At 46.3% G+C, this 17,913-nt stretch overlaps 1 protein-coding gene across 3 annotated transcripts in view; it reads left to right on the plus strand.

The window, feature by feature from the left end:
- LOC144945478 (microtubule-actin cross-linking factor 1-like) overlaps window positions 1–17,913 on the plus strand; it is a 327,032-nt gene that overhangs the window by 141,433 nt on the left and 167,686 nt on the right. For all 3 annotated transcript variants that reach the window (XM_078873993.1, XM_078873994.1, XM_078873995.1), the window contains 2 exons: window positions 644–751; window positions 1,340–1,438. In XM_078873993.1, coding sequence (XP_078730119.1) covers window positions 644–751; window positions 1,340–1,438 — 207 coding nt within the window. The remainder of the gene's footprint in view (window positions 1–643; window positions 752–1,339; window positions 1,439–17,913) is intronic.

The following is a 17,913-nucleotide window of genomic DNA, read 5'->3' on the forward strand; positions in this document are numbered from 1 at the left end:
CTTTCATGTTGTTTCGCTCTCTGTTATCCCCCACTCATTCCACTTTTTCTATTTTAGCCCTGATGATATCTTTTTAATTTCCCGTGTCGTTTTGAGAAACCGTGGCATCTCAGCGATGAATAAATCCACATCCATACCCTTACCACAAAGAGAGCAATAGATAAACCCAACGGAATTTACAAAAGGTAGGACTTGGGGTGAGCGAGCTGAAATAAGATTAAAGGCAACAACAACAACAACCGCCATTCGCCACTAAGTGGCGGTGACGTCACCACGACGCTTGTGATAAAAGGCACACAGGGTAGCACATGACAGTGGTTAAGTCACATGCACAACGATTTGGTTACAGTGAGAATCGATTGGGTTGAGGTCCTTGCGCATCATGCTCCTCTGTTAGCCACGCTCTCGGCAAAAAACGTTTCGGAGCTTGGCTTTTTTCGGTTCTTGGCCCTCATGTTTGGAATGCTGTGCCTGAAGAAACTATGTCTAACCGCTAAGCTTCTCCCGTTTCAAATTGTTGCGGCTTCACATTTCCCGTACGGCGCTCTGAAGCCCTATTAAAAACGTTCAATAATTCTAGGTTGGGGGCACATTTGCACTCTTGACACTGAATGTCCTGATGAAGCTGCACCTTGTGCCCTAGGACTACGAGCTGCAGCTGATGACCTACAAGGCGATGGTGGACACACACCAGAGGTCGCCGGTGAAACGTCGCCGCCTGCTCTCCACCAGCGACTCCATCATGCAGGAGGTCAGAGGTCAACGGGAGACACCCATCGCACTCGACCGTCCGCTTGCGGGCCTGCCTTGTCTGTCAGTCGGAATACCGGCCCACAGGTTGTTGTATCGCATCGGCAGGATGGCCCGTTGGCGTGTTTTTAAACTCGTGGCGCCACCGCGGCGCTGTTAACGCAACAGAAGCCAGCCCCAATTATGAACATTCTTCAAATTGTTGCGGCTTTACGATTTTGGAATGCTAATTAATTAGCAAAATGGTCAGGTACACAAGAACCAATTAAAATCTCACAAATGAACTGATAAAATGGCGTCGTAAAAATTGTCAAGCTGTCACTCAGGAAAAAACTTTTGCAAGCCATTAATTTCATGGATAATGGCTATTTGTTTAGGAGTTGAATTGGTGTATGTTATTTCAACATGTCACAAAATAGAATTTCCAAACAATAAATGAACATTGGCGAGGATAATCAAGACTTCACATTTTTTGCGGAACAGACAACACTGCTCATCGTATGATACACCGATGCATTGTCGTATCGCGATGACGCTGCCGCTGTACGGTGATCACATTGGTGGGTGTTGGCGTTTTTGTGCATAATAGTACATGACCCTGCGGACCCGATACACGGCGCTGGTGACGATGACGAGCCAGTACGTGAAGTTCATCAGCGAGACACTGCAGCGTCTGCAGGGAGAGCAGGTGAGTGCTCGTTGCACACACACACACACGGGCGCGCGCGTACTTACGGACACGAACACTCGCTACCACGCACTACCACACGCTCATCGTCTGGGGCCAATCAAAGCCTCGCATCTCTGGCTCGTGGAGAATGCCAAGCAGAACGGGACACATTGTTTAAAGATTTGTTTTGAACTTTTCCCCAGTTTATCTATCGTCAACTCATGAGTTGTGCATTTGCGATATTTGATTCCTTTAAACGGTTGGTCCAAAAGTTGGTGTGAATGTTTCCTGTCGTTGTTTTGATTAGCAGTTGGTGGGGGAGGGGAGGTGGTGGTGGTGGTTTCTGACTTAACGCTACGGGTTTTTTGTTCTTGCAAAGTGCATGTGCGTGCGCGATTGGTGTTGGGCTTGGTGACAGAGAATGCCGGAGCTTGATCGCGCCTGCTGCTTATGGCACTAACGCTGCCTGATTGTGATGGACCGTGCTTTGGGTGTGGTGCGCTTGACCTCTGACCACGCAAAATTAGGAACGTCTTTCGTTCAATTTGACATTAATGTAAGCACTTATGCAAATATGACTTTTAAAAAATGTCGATGTTTTTTTTACGTAGCAAATTAGATTTTTTGAATAATCGCCGAATACGTGCTGCAGTGAATTCAACGCAATCATCAGTATTTGCATGCGGGAAAGTGTTTTGAAGGTCAAAATGATGAGATGCCCTCTCCGGTCGTTGTTACCGTCGGTTACTGGCATGATTTATCTCCTTCGTGATGACCGAAGCCGGTTTTAATTTATTTTTCGTTTAATCTCCCATCACACAAGGTCATGACATTCTTTACCCATCACTGCCAGGTTTATGTTGTTTTTGTTTGTTTATTTATTTGTTTAAATGGATATGGCACTTCTGACATCTCCTTCTTGCTTTCTCATTTCATGAAAGAAAAAAAAACCTTCCTTCTTCGTACCTTGATATAAATGAAGTGGGCACCATAACAAACACAAAATATACATGTGCATTTAAGCACTCGCCAAAACGATACTGAAGGGAAAAGATAAAAGTGTAGGGAGAGGGTTGTTGCTGCAATCAATTTACGATCATCTGACGTAAACCAAAGTGCATTTGAAACTCAAGTTTGTTACCTCTGTTATGAACCAGGTGAGGTTGCATCGAGTCTTCGACATACTTGCACCTTTTTGCATCTTGATTTGAAATGTGACAAGGCGCATGTACAGAAAATCCTGACGAGCTGAATTGTGCAATTATATTGGAGCGTTCATCTTTTTTGAAGGTTTCTGAGACAGGCATGAGAACGATTTTAAATTGCTGTGCATAACAGATGCATTGCAGGACAGGGCAAAGACCTTGGCAGTTTGGCATCGGACATGGCGGGAAAGCGTTGTAGAGGTGATTAGGATGAGGAGGCTGTGATGGGTGGGGCACGTCGCGTGCAGTATGGAGGAGGGCAGGTTACTGAGAGGCATTGGAGTGGCGTTGTGTTGCTGCCACCACAATGTGCCAGTAGTTTTTGTATTTTTTTGGGTTTCCCGATATTGTTCCATTCCTGTGTCCGGTGAAATCCAGCCGGGTGGCTCGGTTGTGAAAGAGCGCTTGGCCTCGTAGTTGCAGGGTTTCTGAATTCATATCCCATTTTTGTGGGGTTAAAAAAAATAGAAACTTGTACCTATGGATAGACACAATATGACAGTTTCACCGCTGGCTTAGGTCTGATGCGAGGTTGATTAGCAATCTACATTGACATTTGACTATGGTCTGTGAAGGCACATTTTATCAAAGTGTGAGCAATACCTTTTAAAAAATATATGCATTTATAAAATACATGCACGGATATTTTTCAAAATATTTTGGGAACCTGTTGTCTTTCATGCCACTTTTTAAGTAATCGGTTTCGTTTGCGACCCAGGTTTTTGTTTTACATTTCAGTAAAAAAAACAATAGCTTAAAATTGGTCGCATTCTTAAGCGTGCAATTGGTTAATGAGTTCGGTATTTCTTTCTGGCGGGCACTGGGAGGTGATTGCTTTTTGATGAGTATTGGAAAGGGTCATTAGTGCCAGCGTGTACGGAAGGTCAATTTGTTCTGACCTTTTCAAAAATATCACAAGTCACACACTCGCGTATTATTTTAAAGCTTTGATGCTGGAAACAGCCACCTGTGCTCTTGAAAATGTATTTAAAATAAAATAGATGGAGTAATTACTGACAAGAATAAACAGCTGGGTTTTCTGACCCTTTTGCAGTGTTTTAGCAGTTTTGTTTCTCTTCTGCATTCAGCACAATGAATATAAATTTAACTGTGTACTCAGTTAAATTTATCAATCAAGAAAATGGCACAAACCAATAAGAACATGCAGGCAATGTACTCAACCCTACAACATATCTCGATATTCCTACTATAAAATTTACCTGTCCTTTTTAGTTTTTAAATGTGCCTTTTTTACTCTCGACTCCTCTGGAAATCTGCCTGCGCTCTCTGCGAGTGCTAAATCGAGTTTTGCGTGTCGCCTGTGTGTGCTTGTAACATTCCTCTCGGCGCAAAGACAAAGCGAGCGACACTGTGGTAACAATAAATGCACACCCTGCGGGGCCTCAAGACTCTGTCCTGTGTCCTCTTTTGTCAGGGTTCTGGGGCTGTGTGGATGCACTCTGCGCAGCCGGTGGAATTATTTCTTCCTCTCCGTTAACCGTCTTGGGGGGGGGGGGGTGAAAAAAATCGATGCATGGAACTCTCGTTTGGTTCTTCATTCTCTCAAAGGGACGATGCTTCTTTTTAGACACCTTCCGTGTATCGATCCCGCTGCTGCGTTTTCGCGAACTCTTCGTTAGACGCTTTTACCGTACTTACAAAAAATCACACACATGACAGGCAAGTGTTGGAATGAGTTTCATAATGGCATGTATCTACCCAGAAAAAGCTTATGGAATATCAAGGCTCTTTTCATAAAAGTGCTACATTGGGATGATTGGTTAACACCTAGTTTAGCTCACAAGCTCAGATGCGTTCCAAGCATATTCATTCTGATTTGGTTGTAGGCCAAATCACGGGAGTCAATTACATGCAATGCTCATTATTAAACGAACATGTGGAACTCATTTATATATTATTGAGCCCCTTAAGCTGCCTTTATAAATGACATTCAAATGGATGATCACTCAATGGGGTTCAGATAGATGTAGCTGAAATTAAACTCTGTGGAAATGTCATCACAAAATGCTCCCCTTCGGTATGTCGAAGATACTTCACCTATTCTTCAAAGAGCTTGCGTGTCTGTCGAGCCTGCTGGTGTCAATCAAAGGCCTTCTGCTGTTTGTGTGTTGCTGCCTCCTCAAGATTCAGCCTAAAACTTTTCCTTCGGATACTTCCTGCAGTGTTCTCTCAGCTGTCACTTCAAACTGCTGTCTTCCTAAAGCAAGTGCCATATCGGTTTTGAAAGGGGGAAAAAGTAAACTATGAAAACAACAAAACAAAAATGACAATAAAACACTGGAAGGGGTGAAACAATCTCTAACCCAGTTTAAAAAAAGCATGAAATGTCCTTGTTGTGATGTTTGGGTTTGCCAATAACACGCTAAATCATATTAACGAATGCTACCCTAAATTGAGTGGACCTTGGATGCTTTTGTAACCTTCGGTGCCTGGCATTTGTTGTGGCTTCAGTTTATGACCTCAAAACACAAACCTGGTGATATATTCAAGGCTTTATTGCAGAAAATGAGGGCGCGCAATGCATCAACGTCGCTCACCGTGTGAAATATCTCGTGCCACTCCATGTACATAGAGGCAAGCAAAACAGCTGAGCCAGCAGCCGCAGCAACAACAGCTGCAGCAACAGCAACAGCTGCAGCAGCAACACAGCGAAGCGCAGGATGCCCTCCGACGCCTTGCCGACATTCAAGACGAACTGGAGCGCCAACGCCAAATCTCAGAGAACTACGCACGTGGCAAGGCCCAGGCAGAAGAGGAGGCAGACCGCCTTAGGCAGCAGATCCATCACGACGCCAGCAAGCGGCGGTCCTATGCCGAGGCTACGTCATCCCAGAAGGAGGCCCTGGACCAGCAGGTGGTGGAACTGCGGCAGAGCTCGAATGCTGAGGTTCGCCGACAGGCTGCCCTGGTAAATGATGCCGTGAGCCAGAGGAAGCAGGTCGAGGAAGAGATCCTCATAATCCGCATGGAGCTTGAGAGGGCCTCCCGCCGTAAGGATGAGGCGGAGGATGAGCTGGACGCCCTCCGAGCCAGAGCAGAGGAGGCCGAGAGACGGCTGAAGGCCGCCGAGCAAGAGACTGCCAAATACCGTCAGCTGGCCGAGACGGAGGCTCGGCGCAAGGAGGAAGCCGAGGCGGAGCTCAAGAAAAAAATAGCGGCCGAACAAGAGGCTGCAAGTCAGAAGAGAGCGGCCCTTGCTGAGGTAGAGAGACTCAAGAAGATCGCTGAGGAGGCCCAGAATAGAAAGCAGCAAGCGGAAGAGGAGGCAAAGAGGCAGATCGCTGTTGCTCAGGAGGCGTTCCAGAAGAGTGCAGAGGCTGAGATCCAGGCCCAGAAGGCCACCTTTGTGGAGCTGCAACAAATGCAGCAGGAGGAACAGACAATGATTGTGGACTTGAAGAGGGAGGCAATGCTACGCAAGAAGGTTGCAGACGACGCAGAAAGGGCCCAGGCGACCGCCAAGGCTGAGCTTGAGATGTGGATGCAAAAAGCACAGGAGGCCTTGGAGCAGAAAAATAAGGCCGAGGAATTGGCGCGAGAAAAAAGCCAGGCTCAGCAGGAAGCCGAGAAACAAAAAGCAGCAGCTGAGCGTGAGGCTAAAGCCCGGGGTGAAGCCCAGCAACTGGCGCAGAAGCAGAAATCGCAGGCTGAGGACGAGCTGGGTAAACAGCTCAAGCTTTCCGAAAAGACCACGCAGCAGAAGCAACAGGCAGAACAGGAGGTGAAGAGACTGCTCATACTCATGCAAGACTCGGAGCAGCAGAAGTCGCTGCTTGAAGACGAACTTCAGAGGCTTAAGGCCGAGGTGGCTGAAGCGATAAGGCAGAAGACCTTGCTGGAGGAGGAGCTGGCCAAAGTCCGATCACAGATGGACGAACTCATTAAGCTTCGGTTCAAAGTAGAAGAGGAGAACCAGCTGAAGGCAAATGCTGAAAAAGAGAAGACTGATAAGATTCTTGAGGAAGAAGCCGCCAAGATGAAGCATCTTGCAGAGGAGGCGGCTCGCCTCAAGAAGCTGGCTGACGAGGCCATGCAGCATCGGCGAATAATGGAAGAAGAGACTTCCCGGCAGCGTGCGGAGGCAGAGAAGGCGCATAAAGAAAAATTGCTCATCATTCAGCAGGCCAGCCAACTTAAGGATGATGCAGAGAGAGTGCTGCAAGAACAAGCGGAGGAGAACGAGCGGCTGAGACAGCTGGCAGAAGGGGAAGCCAAGCAAAGGAAGCTCCTCGAAGAGCAAGCTGCACAGCAAAAACAGGCTATTGAGGTGGAGATGGCCGAAATCCAGAAGCACTCAGAGCTGGAGATTCAGAGGCAAAAGCTCTTGGTCGAGGAGACCATTTTTCAGAGACGACAAATTGAGGAGGAAATCCATATCATCAGGGTGAATTTTGAAAATGCCTCCAAGGGAAAGGCAGATCTGGAAAAGCAGCTGCAAAAACTTCAAGTGGCAACGGAGGAGACAACTCGCCTGAAAGAGAAAGCAGAAGGGGAGGCCGCACAACTAAAGAAGCTTGCTCAGGAAGAAGCCATGAAGAAAAACGAGGCAGAGCAAGTCGTTCAGAAAAAAGTTCAAGCTGAAAAGCTTGCTGCAAGTCAGTTCCAGGTTGCTCAGGAAGAGCTGGAGCAATTGAAAAGAAAAGCGGAGGAAGCGCTTGTGCTGAAACAGAAGGCAGAGGATGAGGCGGCCAAAAGAGTTAAACTAGCAGAGGATGCTGCACAGAAACGTCTGGCAGCAGAGGAGAAGGCCCGCCTTGCCGCACTGGCTGAGAAGGACGCAGAGTTCAACAAGGTTCGGCAGCAGGACGAGGAGATGTTGACCAAACTCAGGGATGAGGCGGAGTTGGCACGGAAGGCCGCAGAAGAAGCAGATCAGGCAAGACTGGCCGCCGAGCAGGAGGCAAACAACCTGCGCAAGCAAGCGGAGCAGGTGTTCTTGCTGCAGTCTCAGGCGGAAGAAGATGCGCAGCTAAAAGCCCTTTTGCAGGCGGAGGCCGAGAGGCTGAGGAAAGAGGCCGAGAATGAGGCCGCAAAGAGAGCTCGTGCCGAGCAAGAGGCCCTCAACTTGAAGCAGCTCGCCGAGGAAGAGTTCGAACGACAGAGGCTGCTGGCGGAAAATATAATGGAGCAGAAGGAATCGGCAGAAAACGAACTTTCAAAAATGCGACATTTGCTTAAAAAAACGCAGAAGCAAAAAGGTCTGCTTGAAGAAGAACTCAATCGATTGAAAGTCCAAGTAATGGAAGCCATTCAGCAAAAAAGCTTGGTGGAAGATGAACTGGCTGAGGTGAAGGCCCAAATGGAAGATCTCCTGAGGCTAAAAGGCAAGACTGAAGAGGAAAACCGGCAGAGAGCCACAGCAGAGTCTCAGAACATTCAGAAGATCTTAGAGGAAGAGGCCACAAAGATGAAAAGCCTTGCTGAGGAAGCCTCTAAGCTGCGTGCAAAGAGTGAGGAAACTGGCAAATTGCGGCAACAGGCTGAGGAGGAGCTGGCCAAACAGAAGGCCCTCGCTGATCGTCTCGCACAAGAGAAAATGCAGGCAGTGGAAGAAGCCAACAAACTTCGCGCAGATGCTGAAGTGGAAGCTGAACAACGTAGACTTCTTGAGGAGCAGTCAGCCCAGCAGAAAAGGGCGATCGAGGAAGAGATGGCAAAAATCCAGAAGCAGTCTGAAATTGAACTCCATCGTCACAAAATAATGGTTGAGGAGACTGTATTGAATCGCCGGCAGATTGAGGAAGAAATACGCATAATCAGATTGGAGTTTGAAAATGCGTCTAGAGGTAAACAAGAGCTTGAAGCACAGTTGCAGGTAATTGTAAAGGAGGCAGAAGAAACAGCACAACTTAAGAAAAAAGCTGAAGATGAAGTAGCCCAATTGAAAATGGTGGCTCAAGAGGAAGCCGTGAAGAAGAAAGAGGCAGATGAGGTCGTTCATCAGAAATTTGAGGCTGAAAAGCTTGCAACGACTCAGTTCCAGGCTGCTCAGGTAGAGCTGGAACGTCTCAAGAAAAAAGCGGAGGAAGCTCTCGCCCTGAAGCAGAAAGCGGAGAGTGAAGCCACTAACCAGGTCAAGCTCGCAGAGGATGCTGCGCAAAAACGTCTGGCGGCAGAGGAGAAGGCCCGCCTTGCCGCACTGGCTGAGAAGGACGCAGAGTTCAACAAGGTTCGGCAGCAGGACGAGGAGATGTTGACCAAACTCAGGGATGAGGCAGAGTTGGCACAGAAGGCCGCAGAAGAAGCGGACCAGGCGAGACTGGCCGCCGAGCAAGAGGCAAATAACCTGCGCAAGCAAGCGGAGCAGGTGTTCCTGCTGCAGTCTCAGGCGGAAGAAGATGCGCAGCTAAAAGCCCTTTTGCAGGGGGAGGCCGAGAGGCTGAGGAAAGAGGCAGAGAACGAGGCCGCAAAGAGAGCTCGTGCCGAGCAAGAGGCCCTGAACTTGAAGCAACTCGCCGAAGAGGAGTTTGAGCGACAGAGGCTGCAGGTGGAAAAAATATTACAACAAAAAGCAGAGGTGGAAAAGGAGTTTAACAACATGCGTGCACTCCTGCAAAAAACCGAGCATCAAAAATCTCTCCTGGAGGATGAACTGAACCGACTCAAACTCGAAGTTGCAGAGACAACCAGACAGAAACAATTGGTGGAGGAGGAACTTGCATTACTCAAAGCCCAAATGGAGGAGCTCCTCAGGCAAAAAAACCAGGCTGAGGAAATGAACAGATTGCATGCACTGTCTGACTCGCACAACATGCAAAAGGTCTTGGAGGATGAAGCACACAAAATGACACTTCTTGCCGAAGAGGCCACTCGCCTTCGATCAAAGGCTGAGGAGTCCACGAACTTGCGGCAGCAGGCCGAAGCTGAGCTGGTGAAACAGAGGGCCCTGGCGGAACAGCTGGCCCAGGAAAAGAAGCAAGCCATCGCTGAGTTCAACCGACTTCAGTCTGAATCGAGCAAGGAGGCTCAGAAGCTTGTCAAAGATCGCCAAAAGATTGAGCAGCAGCTGGAGAGCGAGACCCAGGCCTTTCAGCGGACCTTGGAGGAGGAGCGGCGCAGGCAGCAGGAGGCGTCGTCCGAGGCGGACCGTCTAAGGCAACACATCGAAGAGCTGACCAAGGAACGAGCAAAGGCCCAGGAAGAGGCCATTCGAGAGAAGGCCCAGGCAGAGGAAATTAGTCAGCAGAGGCTCGAGGCAGAGAAGCAGGTTCTCCTGAAGGTGAAGCAGCTGCAGGAAACCGAGGTGGACAACCGAAGCGAGAAGGAGCTGAAGATGGAGAGTGAGGTGGTCAAACTGAGGTGCTTCATCGTCACACTGGAGCAAGAGAAGGAGAGGCTGAGACAGGAGGCGGAAAAGTTTCATATTCAAGCTACACAGGTATTGAGCATTCATTAATCATTAAAATAAAGGTAGTTTCAAAAAAATAACAAACAAAAAGTGTATAAATGTTATACCATATAGAGATTTAAAAGCTGCAGGGTTTTTTTTCTGAAAACAAAACACACTTTGGCTTTTTCTTGGTTCTTAAAACCTCAGTAAACGCAACGTCAGTAAACGCAAATAAATGCTCTGGGAAGTTATCTGTAATGGTCATCACACTGCACTGCCGACGGATCGGTTGAAACAGTTAGCAAGTTTATTAAATCCCTCCCGCTTTCTAGTCGGCAGGATAGATGGATATAGTCAATTGGCAGGTCGCTTGTGTGGTGTGGCAAAGCATCGATACTGCCACCAACGTCTGGCCAGTGCGGAAGATTAGAAGCCAAAATTACAGAACCTACTTTAGATCTCCCACGAGTGAAAGCCCTTCTGCCAGCAGTAGCATGAGAGAGTATTTTCAGGGCTGCACCTTTACCTTTTGAGGAAATCTCAGTTATCTTCGTGATAATAAATTCTGCAGCTAAAGGATAGTATTTTCAGTCTTTAAAATTATAAACCGAGTCTATGTATTTATTGATTAAATAAACACTTTTTGTATGTTTTTTTATGCTCACACATAAATAAGCTTTATATATTTATTGATTTAAGTGGTGCTGTTTGATTAACAGTAACTTCCTTTGTAGGTGACTCCACAAGAGACCACTACACACCCCAAGGAAGTCGTGATTTTTCAGAGGGAGTATCTTCAAGACAGCGCCTCTCAAATGGATGAGAACGAAGCTCTCTTGCTGAAGCAGAAGTTTCTGGACGAGGAGAAGGCCCGGCTCCAGAAGATGTATGAAGAGGAGCTCAGGAAAACTAAAGCTCAGCTGGAGGCCGAGGCCAAAATACGCCACCAGCAAGAAGAAGAGAATGTTCAGCTGAGACTTCAGATGCAGGAAGCTCTGCTTCAGCAGCAGCAGCAGCAACGTGAGCCTCCGATGTATCAGCTGCAGCAGCAGAGCAGTCCTGGCTTCGAAAGGGAAGTCATTGACATGCTGGAGCAACAAAGAATGCAAGCAGAGGCGGACAAGCTGCGTGCTGAACAGGAGAAGGACGAGCTTCTAAAAAAGCTCAGGGAGCTTGAGGAAAACCATCAGAGGGTGGAGCTTGAAAGGAAGCTTGAGATGGAGCGGCTTGACCAGAGAACAAAACTCGAGCTGCAGAAGATGGAGGAGCAACGGAGGGTCGACCTCCAACAGATGGAGGAACGCAAGATAATTGAGTTTCAGGAGATTGAAGAGCTCAAGAGAGTGGAACTTCAGAAGATTGAGAAGCAGAGATTGTTGTTACAAATGGAGGAAGAACGAAGGCGGCTTGAGCTTGAGCATCAACAATTGCAAGTGCAGAACATGGGTGGACAGAACCATAGCAATGGCGGGCTAGAATTGAGCGTTTCTACTAGTGTTGCTGCCAATGCCCCCAGCATCACAGTAACCGATTACAATGCTGCTGCTGCCGCCCCAGAGACAGAAATAACATACACTTACACGATTGAAGATGCCAAAAAAGCTCTGGAGGATGAGGTAGTAGAGATCCCAGTTGGAGATATGGCCGGGAAAAAGATGACCGTTTGGGAGGTCCTTTACGACACCAACTTGATTGGTGATGAGAAACGCAATGAGCTGATTGTGCAGTATCGCACTGGAAAGATCACCATCAAGCGCATCATCATAATAATCATCGAAATCATTCAAGACAGGGAGCTCATTCGCACAGGGAAGAAGGAGGTCACCTTCAAGGGCCTGCGTCGCCAGGTCACCCTGAGCGAGCTACTCAATTCCAACATATTGACCACGGAGATGGCAAAGCAGCTCAGGGAGGGATCGAGATCAATAGACGAGGTCTCAGGCACTATCCGAGGGTACCTTGAAGGCACAAGCGGCATTGCCGGTTTGTACATTGAAGCGACAAGGGAGAAGCTTCCATTGTACAGTGGCATAAAGCGGGGATTCTTACGGCCTGGCACAGGACTAGTGTTGATGGAGTCGCAGGCAGCAACAGGCTATATGATTGATCCTGTGAATAACATGAAGATGTCTGTCGATGAGGCAGTGAAAAGGCGACTGGTTGGTCCAGAATACCTAGACAAACTTCTCTCTGCAGAGCGTGCTGTGACCGGTTACATTGATAAGTTTTCTGGTGAAGTCATGTCTCTCTTCCAAGCCATGAAGAAAGGGCTGATAATCAAGGAGCACGGCATCCGCCTTTTAGAGGCGCAGATCGCCACGGGAGGCATCATTGACCCACAGGCCAGCCACCGTATTCCCGTGGAGATGGCCTACACGCGAGGGCTCTTCGATGAGGAAATGAACCAAATTTTGCTCGATCCCAGTGACGACACCAAGGGATTCTTCGACCCAAACACTGAAGAAAATCTCTCTTACTTGGACCTGTTTCAGCGCTGCATCAAAGACCCCGCCACAGGGCTTTCTCTTCTACCAATCAAGGAGAAGAAAAAAGAGCGGAAGATGTCCTCCAAATCGTCCGTGAGGAAGCGCAAAGTTGTCATCGTTGACCCAGACACCAACGAAGAGTTGACAGTTTACGAAGCTTACAAGAGGAAGCTGATTGACCATCAGACCTACATCCAGCTGTCCGAGCAAGAGTGCGAGTGGGAGGAGATCACAACCACAACCGGCGATGGTGTCGTGTCCTCCATTTTGGTGGACCGACGCACAGGCCGCAGTTTCAGCATTGAGGAGGCCTTGAAGAAGGGAGTGATTACGCAGAGCACCATGACGCAGTATCGTTCGGGAAAGCTCGCAATCACAGAGCTCGCTGACGTCTTGTCTGGAAAGTTGACCTCGAGCAGCAGCACAGACTATCACTCCAGAATGACCACCCTCAGCACCAGCAGCAGCAGCAGCAGTTCCATTATACCAGGCAGCCCAATGCTTAGCCCAGATCCCAGCCGGGTTCTGGGCATGTGGAACGATCCTGTTGAGGAGACACAACCAGTAGGCGGAATCTTGGATAACCAAAAGCTTGAAAAAATCTCCATCTACGAAGCTTTGCAGCGCAAGCTGGTGGACAATTTCACTGCCCAGAGGCTACTGGAGATTCAAGCATGCACAGGAGGTATCATCGACCCAACCACTGGGAGGCGATACAACTTAAGGGATGCCGTCACATACGGCCTTCTGGACAATCGTTTAATTCAGATGGTGTCCGTTGCCGAGAAGGCCTTCACTGGCTACGAAGACCCCATTACAAAGATGAAGGTGCCAATCATGGTGGCAATGAAGAAAGGGCTGATCACCTATGAGTCAGGCCGCCGTTTTCTGGAGGCTCAGTACCTTACGGGTGGCATCGTGGACCCGGGCACTGGGCAGCGCACATCCCTGGAAGACAGCGTCAACTGGGGCCTGGTGGATCTCGTTCTGGTGCAGAAACTCCGCGACATCAATGCACACTTCAAGTACCTCACGTGCCCAAAGAGCCGCACACGCATGTCCTACAAGGAGGCAATGGACCGGTGCATGGTGGATTCGGAGAGTGGAGTCCGGCTGCTGGAGGCCAGCGGCGTCATTGGCATCAGCGGAGGCTTGGGCTCTGCATACGGCTCGCAATCAGGCTCGCGTTCGGGCTCCAGGCCCGGCTCGCGAAGGGGAAGTTTCGATGCGGGCGTAGGCCAGGGCCTCATGGGGTTCGGATCTCCGATGAGTTTTTCGTCTGGCAACGCTTCTGGGTACACGTCGTACTCATACACGCGTCGTTACTAGGCCTCGCTTCGGCCGTCTCTTGCCTTGTGTCACTACAGACTGTGTGGTTGTTTGTTCACTAAAATTTGGCTTAAAAAAGGTGCGTAAAGCGAGCAGTGTAATGACCCAGAAAAAAATGTGTGTTTTTTTGTAAACCACTGGTATATTTTTAATGATGGGATTTCAATGTATGCTTTAGCACAGATATAAGATTACATAAAGGAACACCAGCACTGTGGTTTGCATAATGACATATCAAGTACAGTAATAACTTTATACGAAAGGTACTTTCACATGGCTTACATACTACCAATGCCAAAGCTGAATACCAAAGTAAAATACAGTTAAAAACGAATATCAATTTATCCCAAAGAAAAAAAATGTTTTTATATTTAGCAATACTCTATAGATATAGTGTAGTGAGCTCCATTTGAGGCTAACCAGCAGATGTAGTTGAACAATAATCTGTAGTAATTTAGTACGTACAGTAATTTTAACATGACATGAAAGTTTGATTGCCAAAATGATTACTGCAGTGTTACTCACAGTTATAGACAATTACGAGAAGAGTACAGCGATTTATTATTGGAAACGTGTCATAACTATACTTGTAACTAAATCACTTGGCAATAAGTGCCAGTTACTGTATACTCTACTAAAGTATCGTGGTGCAAAGCAAGAGCGAAAACGGATATATGGTCCTGTACTGTATTTGCTCACACTAAAACGTTACCTTTATTTACGTACTGTTTTCAGTAGTTTTATGTTAATGTGTGCTATATGCATATTGTAGGGCTGACTAAAACAATGTATCTTCAGAAGACACTCTTCAACTAATATGCACTTGTTGCAAAAATAGCAATTAATTGTGGAATTTTATTTAAAGATTTGTTATTTGCTGAGTGACTATCGTGTATTTTAACTCCTCCACTAGGCCCCGAGCATGTTGTTGCAGTGCACTGTTCCCAATGGCGATTTCATGGAAGAATATTTTGTCGTATCAAGGTGGCTCTGTGGGGCAGTGGTAGTGATTGTGGTCGTGCCATTGATGAAATGGAACGGAAGAGCCACTGCCACGTACAGTAGTGGCATTTGCCTCCACTTTTCAAGTTGGGAATTGGTAAAAAGCCACAAACACTACACCGTACTCTCGCTTGAAATTGCAACTTAAAAGTCTGATGATACACTTAATTAAATGAATTTGTTAAACGTAGGACGAGAGACCCAGTGGAAATGGTTGGGAAAATGAATTGTCCTTATGTTAGAATGTTACAGACGGACAAAGCGTGCGGCTGAAGTTTACGTGATTTTCCCCAATGCTGAAATAATCTGTAAAGTTAGTCAGATTATTTGGTGATACTGATTTGGCAGTGGTGTGCAAACACAAACAACAAACGTTTAAACACATTCGTCAATAACGCTGTGGCCTTTAAAGGAAAAAGTATATTATCGGTGATGCTACTTTGCCTATTGTATGTTTCTCCTTTTAAGGTCGCAGTGTTATTGACAACTGTGTTAAGTTTATTGTAAATGTGGTGGCCTACTAGTAATTGTAGGGGTCAAGTGAACAGATTTATATATGCCATGATATATAACGGGGATCCTTTATAGGCATCATTCATTATTAAATCATTATAATTGGACAACATTTTAAATGTGGTTGAATTTTGGAGTTTTATAAAAGATGAATTGTGTGCCAAAAAACTGATAGGTTTGAGGGATCTTAATCAGCATATAGCAGAACAGTTGTAAACAACCACAGCTGGGATGTTCTCGAACGCTTGGGACTTTCTCAAATCTCGATACAATGTGTCTTCAACACCATGACGAACATGCTGAGGTTTATACGGTTAAGTTGTATCCCTGGGATACAGAAAGCCAGAACATATGGGAAGACGAATATATTTGACACAACTGAAAGAGGGGAGAACTGCAACTATAAGCATTGTCTTAAAGTTGTGTATTGTAAGTGTAGACTGACAAAAGCCCTGAGACATTTAATGAAAACTTGCAGATTTCCCAGGACCAGCTTCCTCAAAGATTGGATAATCCGGGGAAAGCCAGGCTAAGATGGCAACCCTCCTGCCAAGTGTGCCTTTAGTTTCACAGACCTATCTCAACTTTGTCGTCCACTTCTAAGTGATTTAATTACACATGATACTACCACAGAGACCCTGTAAATTCACAGCTCTTTGCCTATCAAGTTGCTGGATGAAGGCCTCCCCATGATGCAAAGCCATCAGGGTTTGTTTCACCATACTTCACCACATTAGGCAACGTGGGCTTGCTGCGAGTGGTGGTGCAGGAACGGGTCAGATACCACTTGCCCATGACCGGGAATTGTACTTAAGTCTTTAGCACCGTGCACTAACCACAGCGCTCTATATTGACATTGATTCTTACACGTATGACCCAGTGCATGTATCACGAGCTTACGAATCGATATTAGAATCATTGAATTGGTGCATCATTACGAATGGACTGATGGGACCCACTTGGGTGTTGCCTAATTCACCCCTGCTCCCTCGGTCCTCATGGTCTACAAAGTTACAAACCACCGGTGTGGAAATGCCGAAAGCCATCAATGCCTAATCATATATTTGTTTTGCCTTCAATCTTATAAAAACTCCAGGCTTAATATTACTTTGAGATTACTTGCTGTGTATAGTTTACAAATGCATGCTGCTTAAATATATCTCGGTGGTCTATAATGATACTCGTAATACAGTAATACACTGTTTTATGTTTTTCTTTTTAAAAATAAATCTAATTTTCAGTATTTACCACTACAAGGGAAAAGGGGATCTTTGTGAGGAGGATCTTAAAGACACTTTGTTGAGTGTTATATCAAATGGGACACGCTTGAGAGATGATTGGAAACGAATTCACGGATGATGTTGGGATATTTACTGAAGTTTTCGTGGCTGTGCTGTATGGCTCTCTGACACGTTTTCGAGTTGTTCCGCGCATTGTATACCACGGTATCTGACGTTTCCTGAAGAAGCTGCCAGTACATTGGGGGCGAAACGTCAGACATCGTGCAGAACAGCACGTGGCACGACCCGAAAACAGAGTTCAGGGAGATCAGTATCACACGGTCAGGAATAAAGTAACAAACTAAATCATAGTTATTTTTTGAAGCATATTCATTAGTCGATAGACAAAAACATGTATTACTCAGCCATATAAATATGGCTAAATAGAACAAGCGTGCATGGTACAGCTACGAGGGTACACTTTGCATGTTTACGCATCTTCCTATAGGGCTTATGTTACTTTGCAAATGCTGTTACGCTGTTTTTTCAAATTGATTTATTTTTGTTCGATCATTTATATTGGTGCCTGTTAATTTTAACCGCATTGCTAGTGTGCGAAAACAAATAAGCACATTACAAGTGAAATGCAAATGGTAAGACTGGCATAGAGGAAGTAGATGTCACGATACAAATTGATTTGATGCTGGGCAATTATTCAGTCATGAACATGTTATGAAATCATGTTCATACCATATCAGAGCACACTCCACTTGGAGTGGGTAAAAGCATATATAACCAGACTGTCCGTTCTGTATAAATAATGCAAAAAAAGTATGTATTAAACCTTCTGGGTATCATCAGCAGTAAGACGTATGCAAAAAATGGTCCACACTTTTCTTGCTTCAAAAAATGCGGCTTGATAATATTGGTCTGGAAAGCCAATAGGGATATGGCTAAAACGTAGATGTTTTTGTGATGACAGAATGGAGTTATGCTAATGCATGCGTTTACCCATAATGCTTCACGGCAACGCATACTTTCTATTTTTAAAAGATACCATTAGTTGGTATACATTTACAGTACAATATTTCCCTCAACTAGCATAGCCAAGTGATACCTAACATCGGGATGGTTCCACATTGGCTTTAAAAAAAATGTTGTTGCATACGAGAATTGGTTTGAAGGAAGGCTCAACCCAAAGCCAAATAGTTCTCAACTCATAATTTTCAAATTATTTAGCCACTTTTTAAGTGCCGCACGACTGCGATGTAGTCAGCCGGCTCCTTGATCACTCTTCTATTGCTGCTACTAAGGTCACTATTCCCATGATTCCATGAACTTCACTCGGATTCTTCTACCTGTGTTCAGTTACCCGGTCTACTAGACT

This window comes from Lampetra fluviatilis, chromosome 2, assembly GCF_964198595.1.
Source record: "Lampetra fluviatilis chromosome 2, kcLamFluv1.1, whole genome shotgun sequence".
NCBI classification, from domain to species: Eukaryota; Metazoa; Chordata; class Hyperoartia; order Petromyzontiformes; family Petromyzontidae; genus Lampetra; species Lampetra fluviatilis.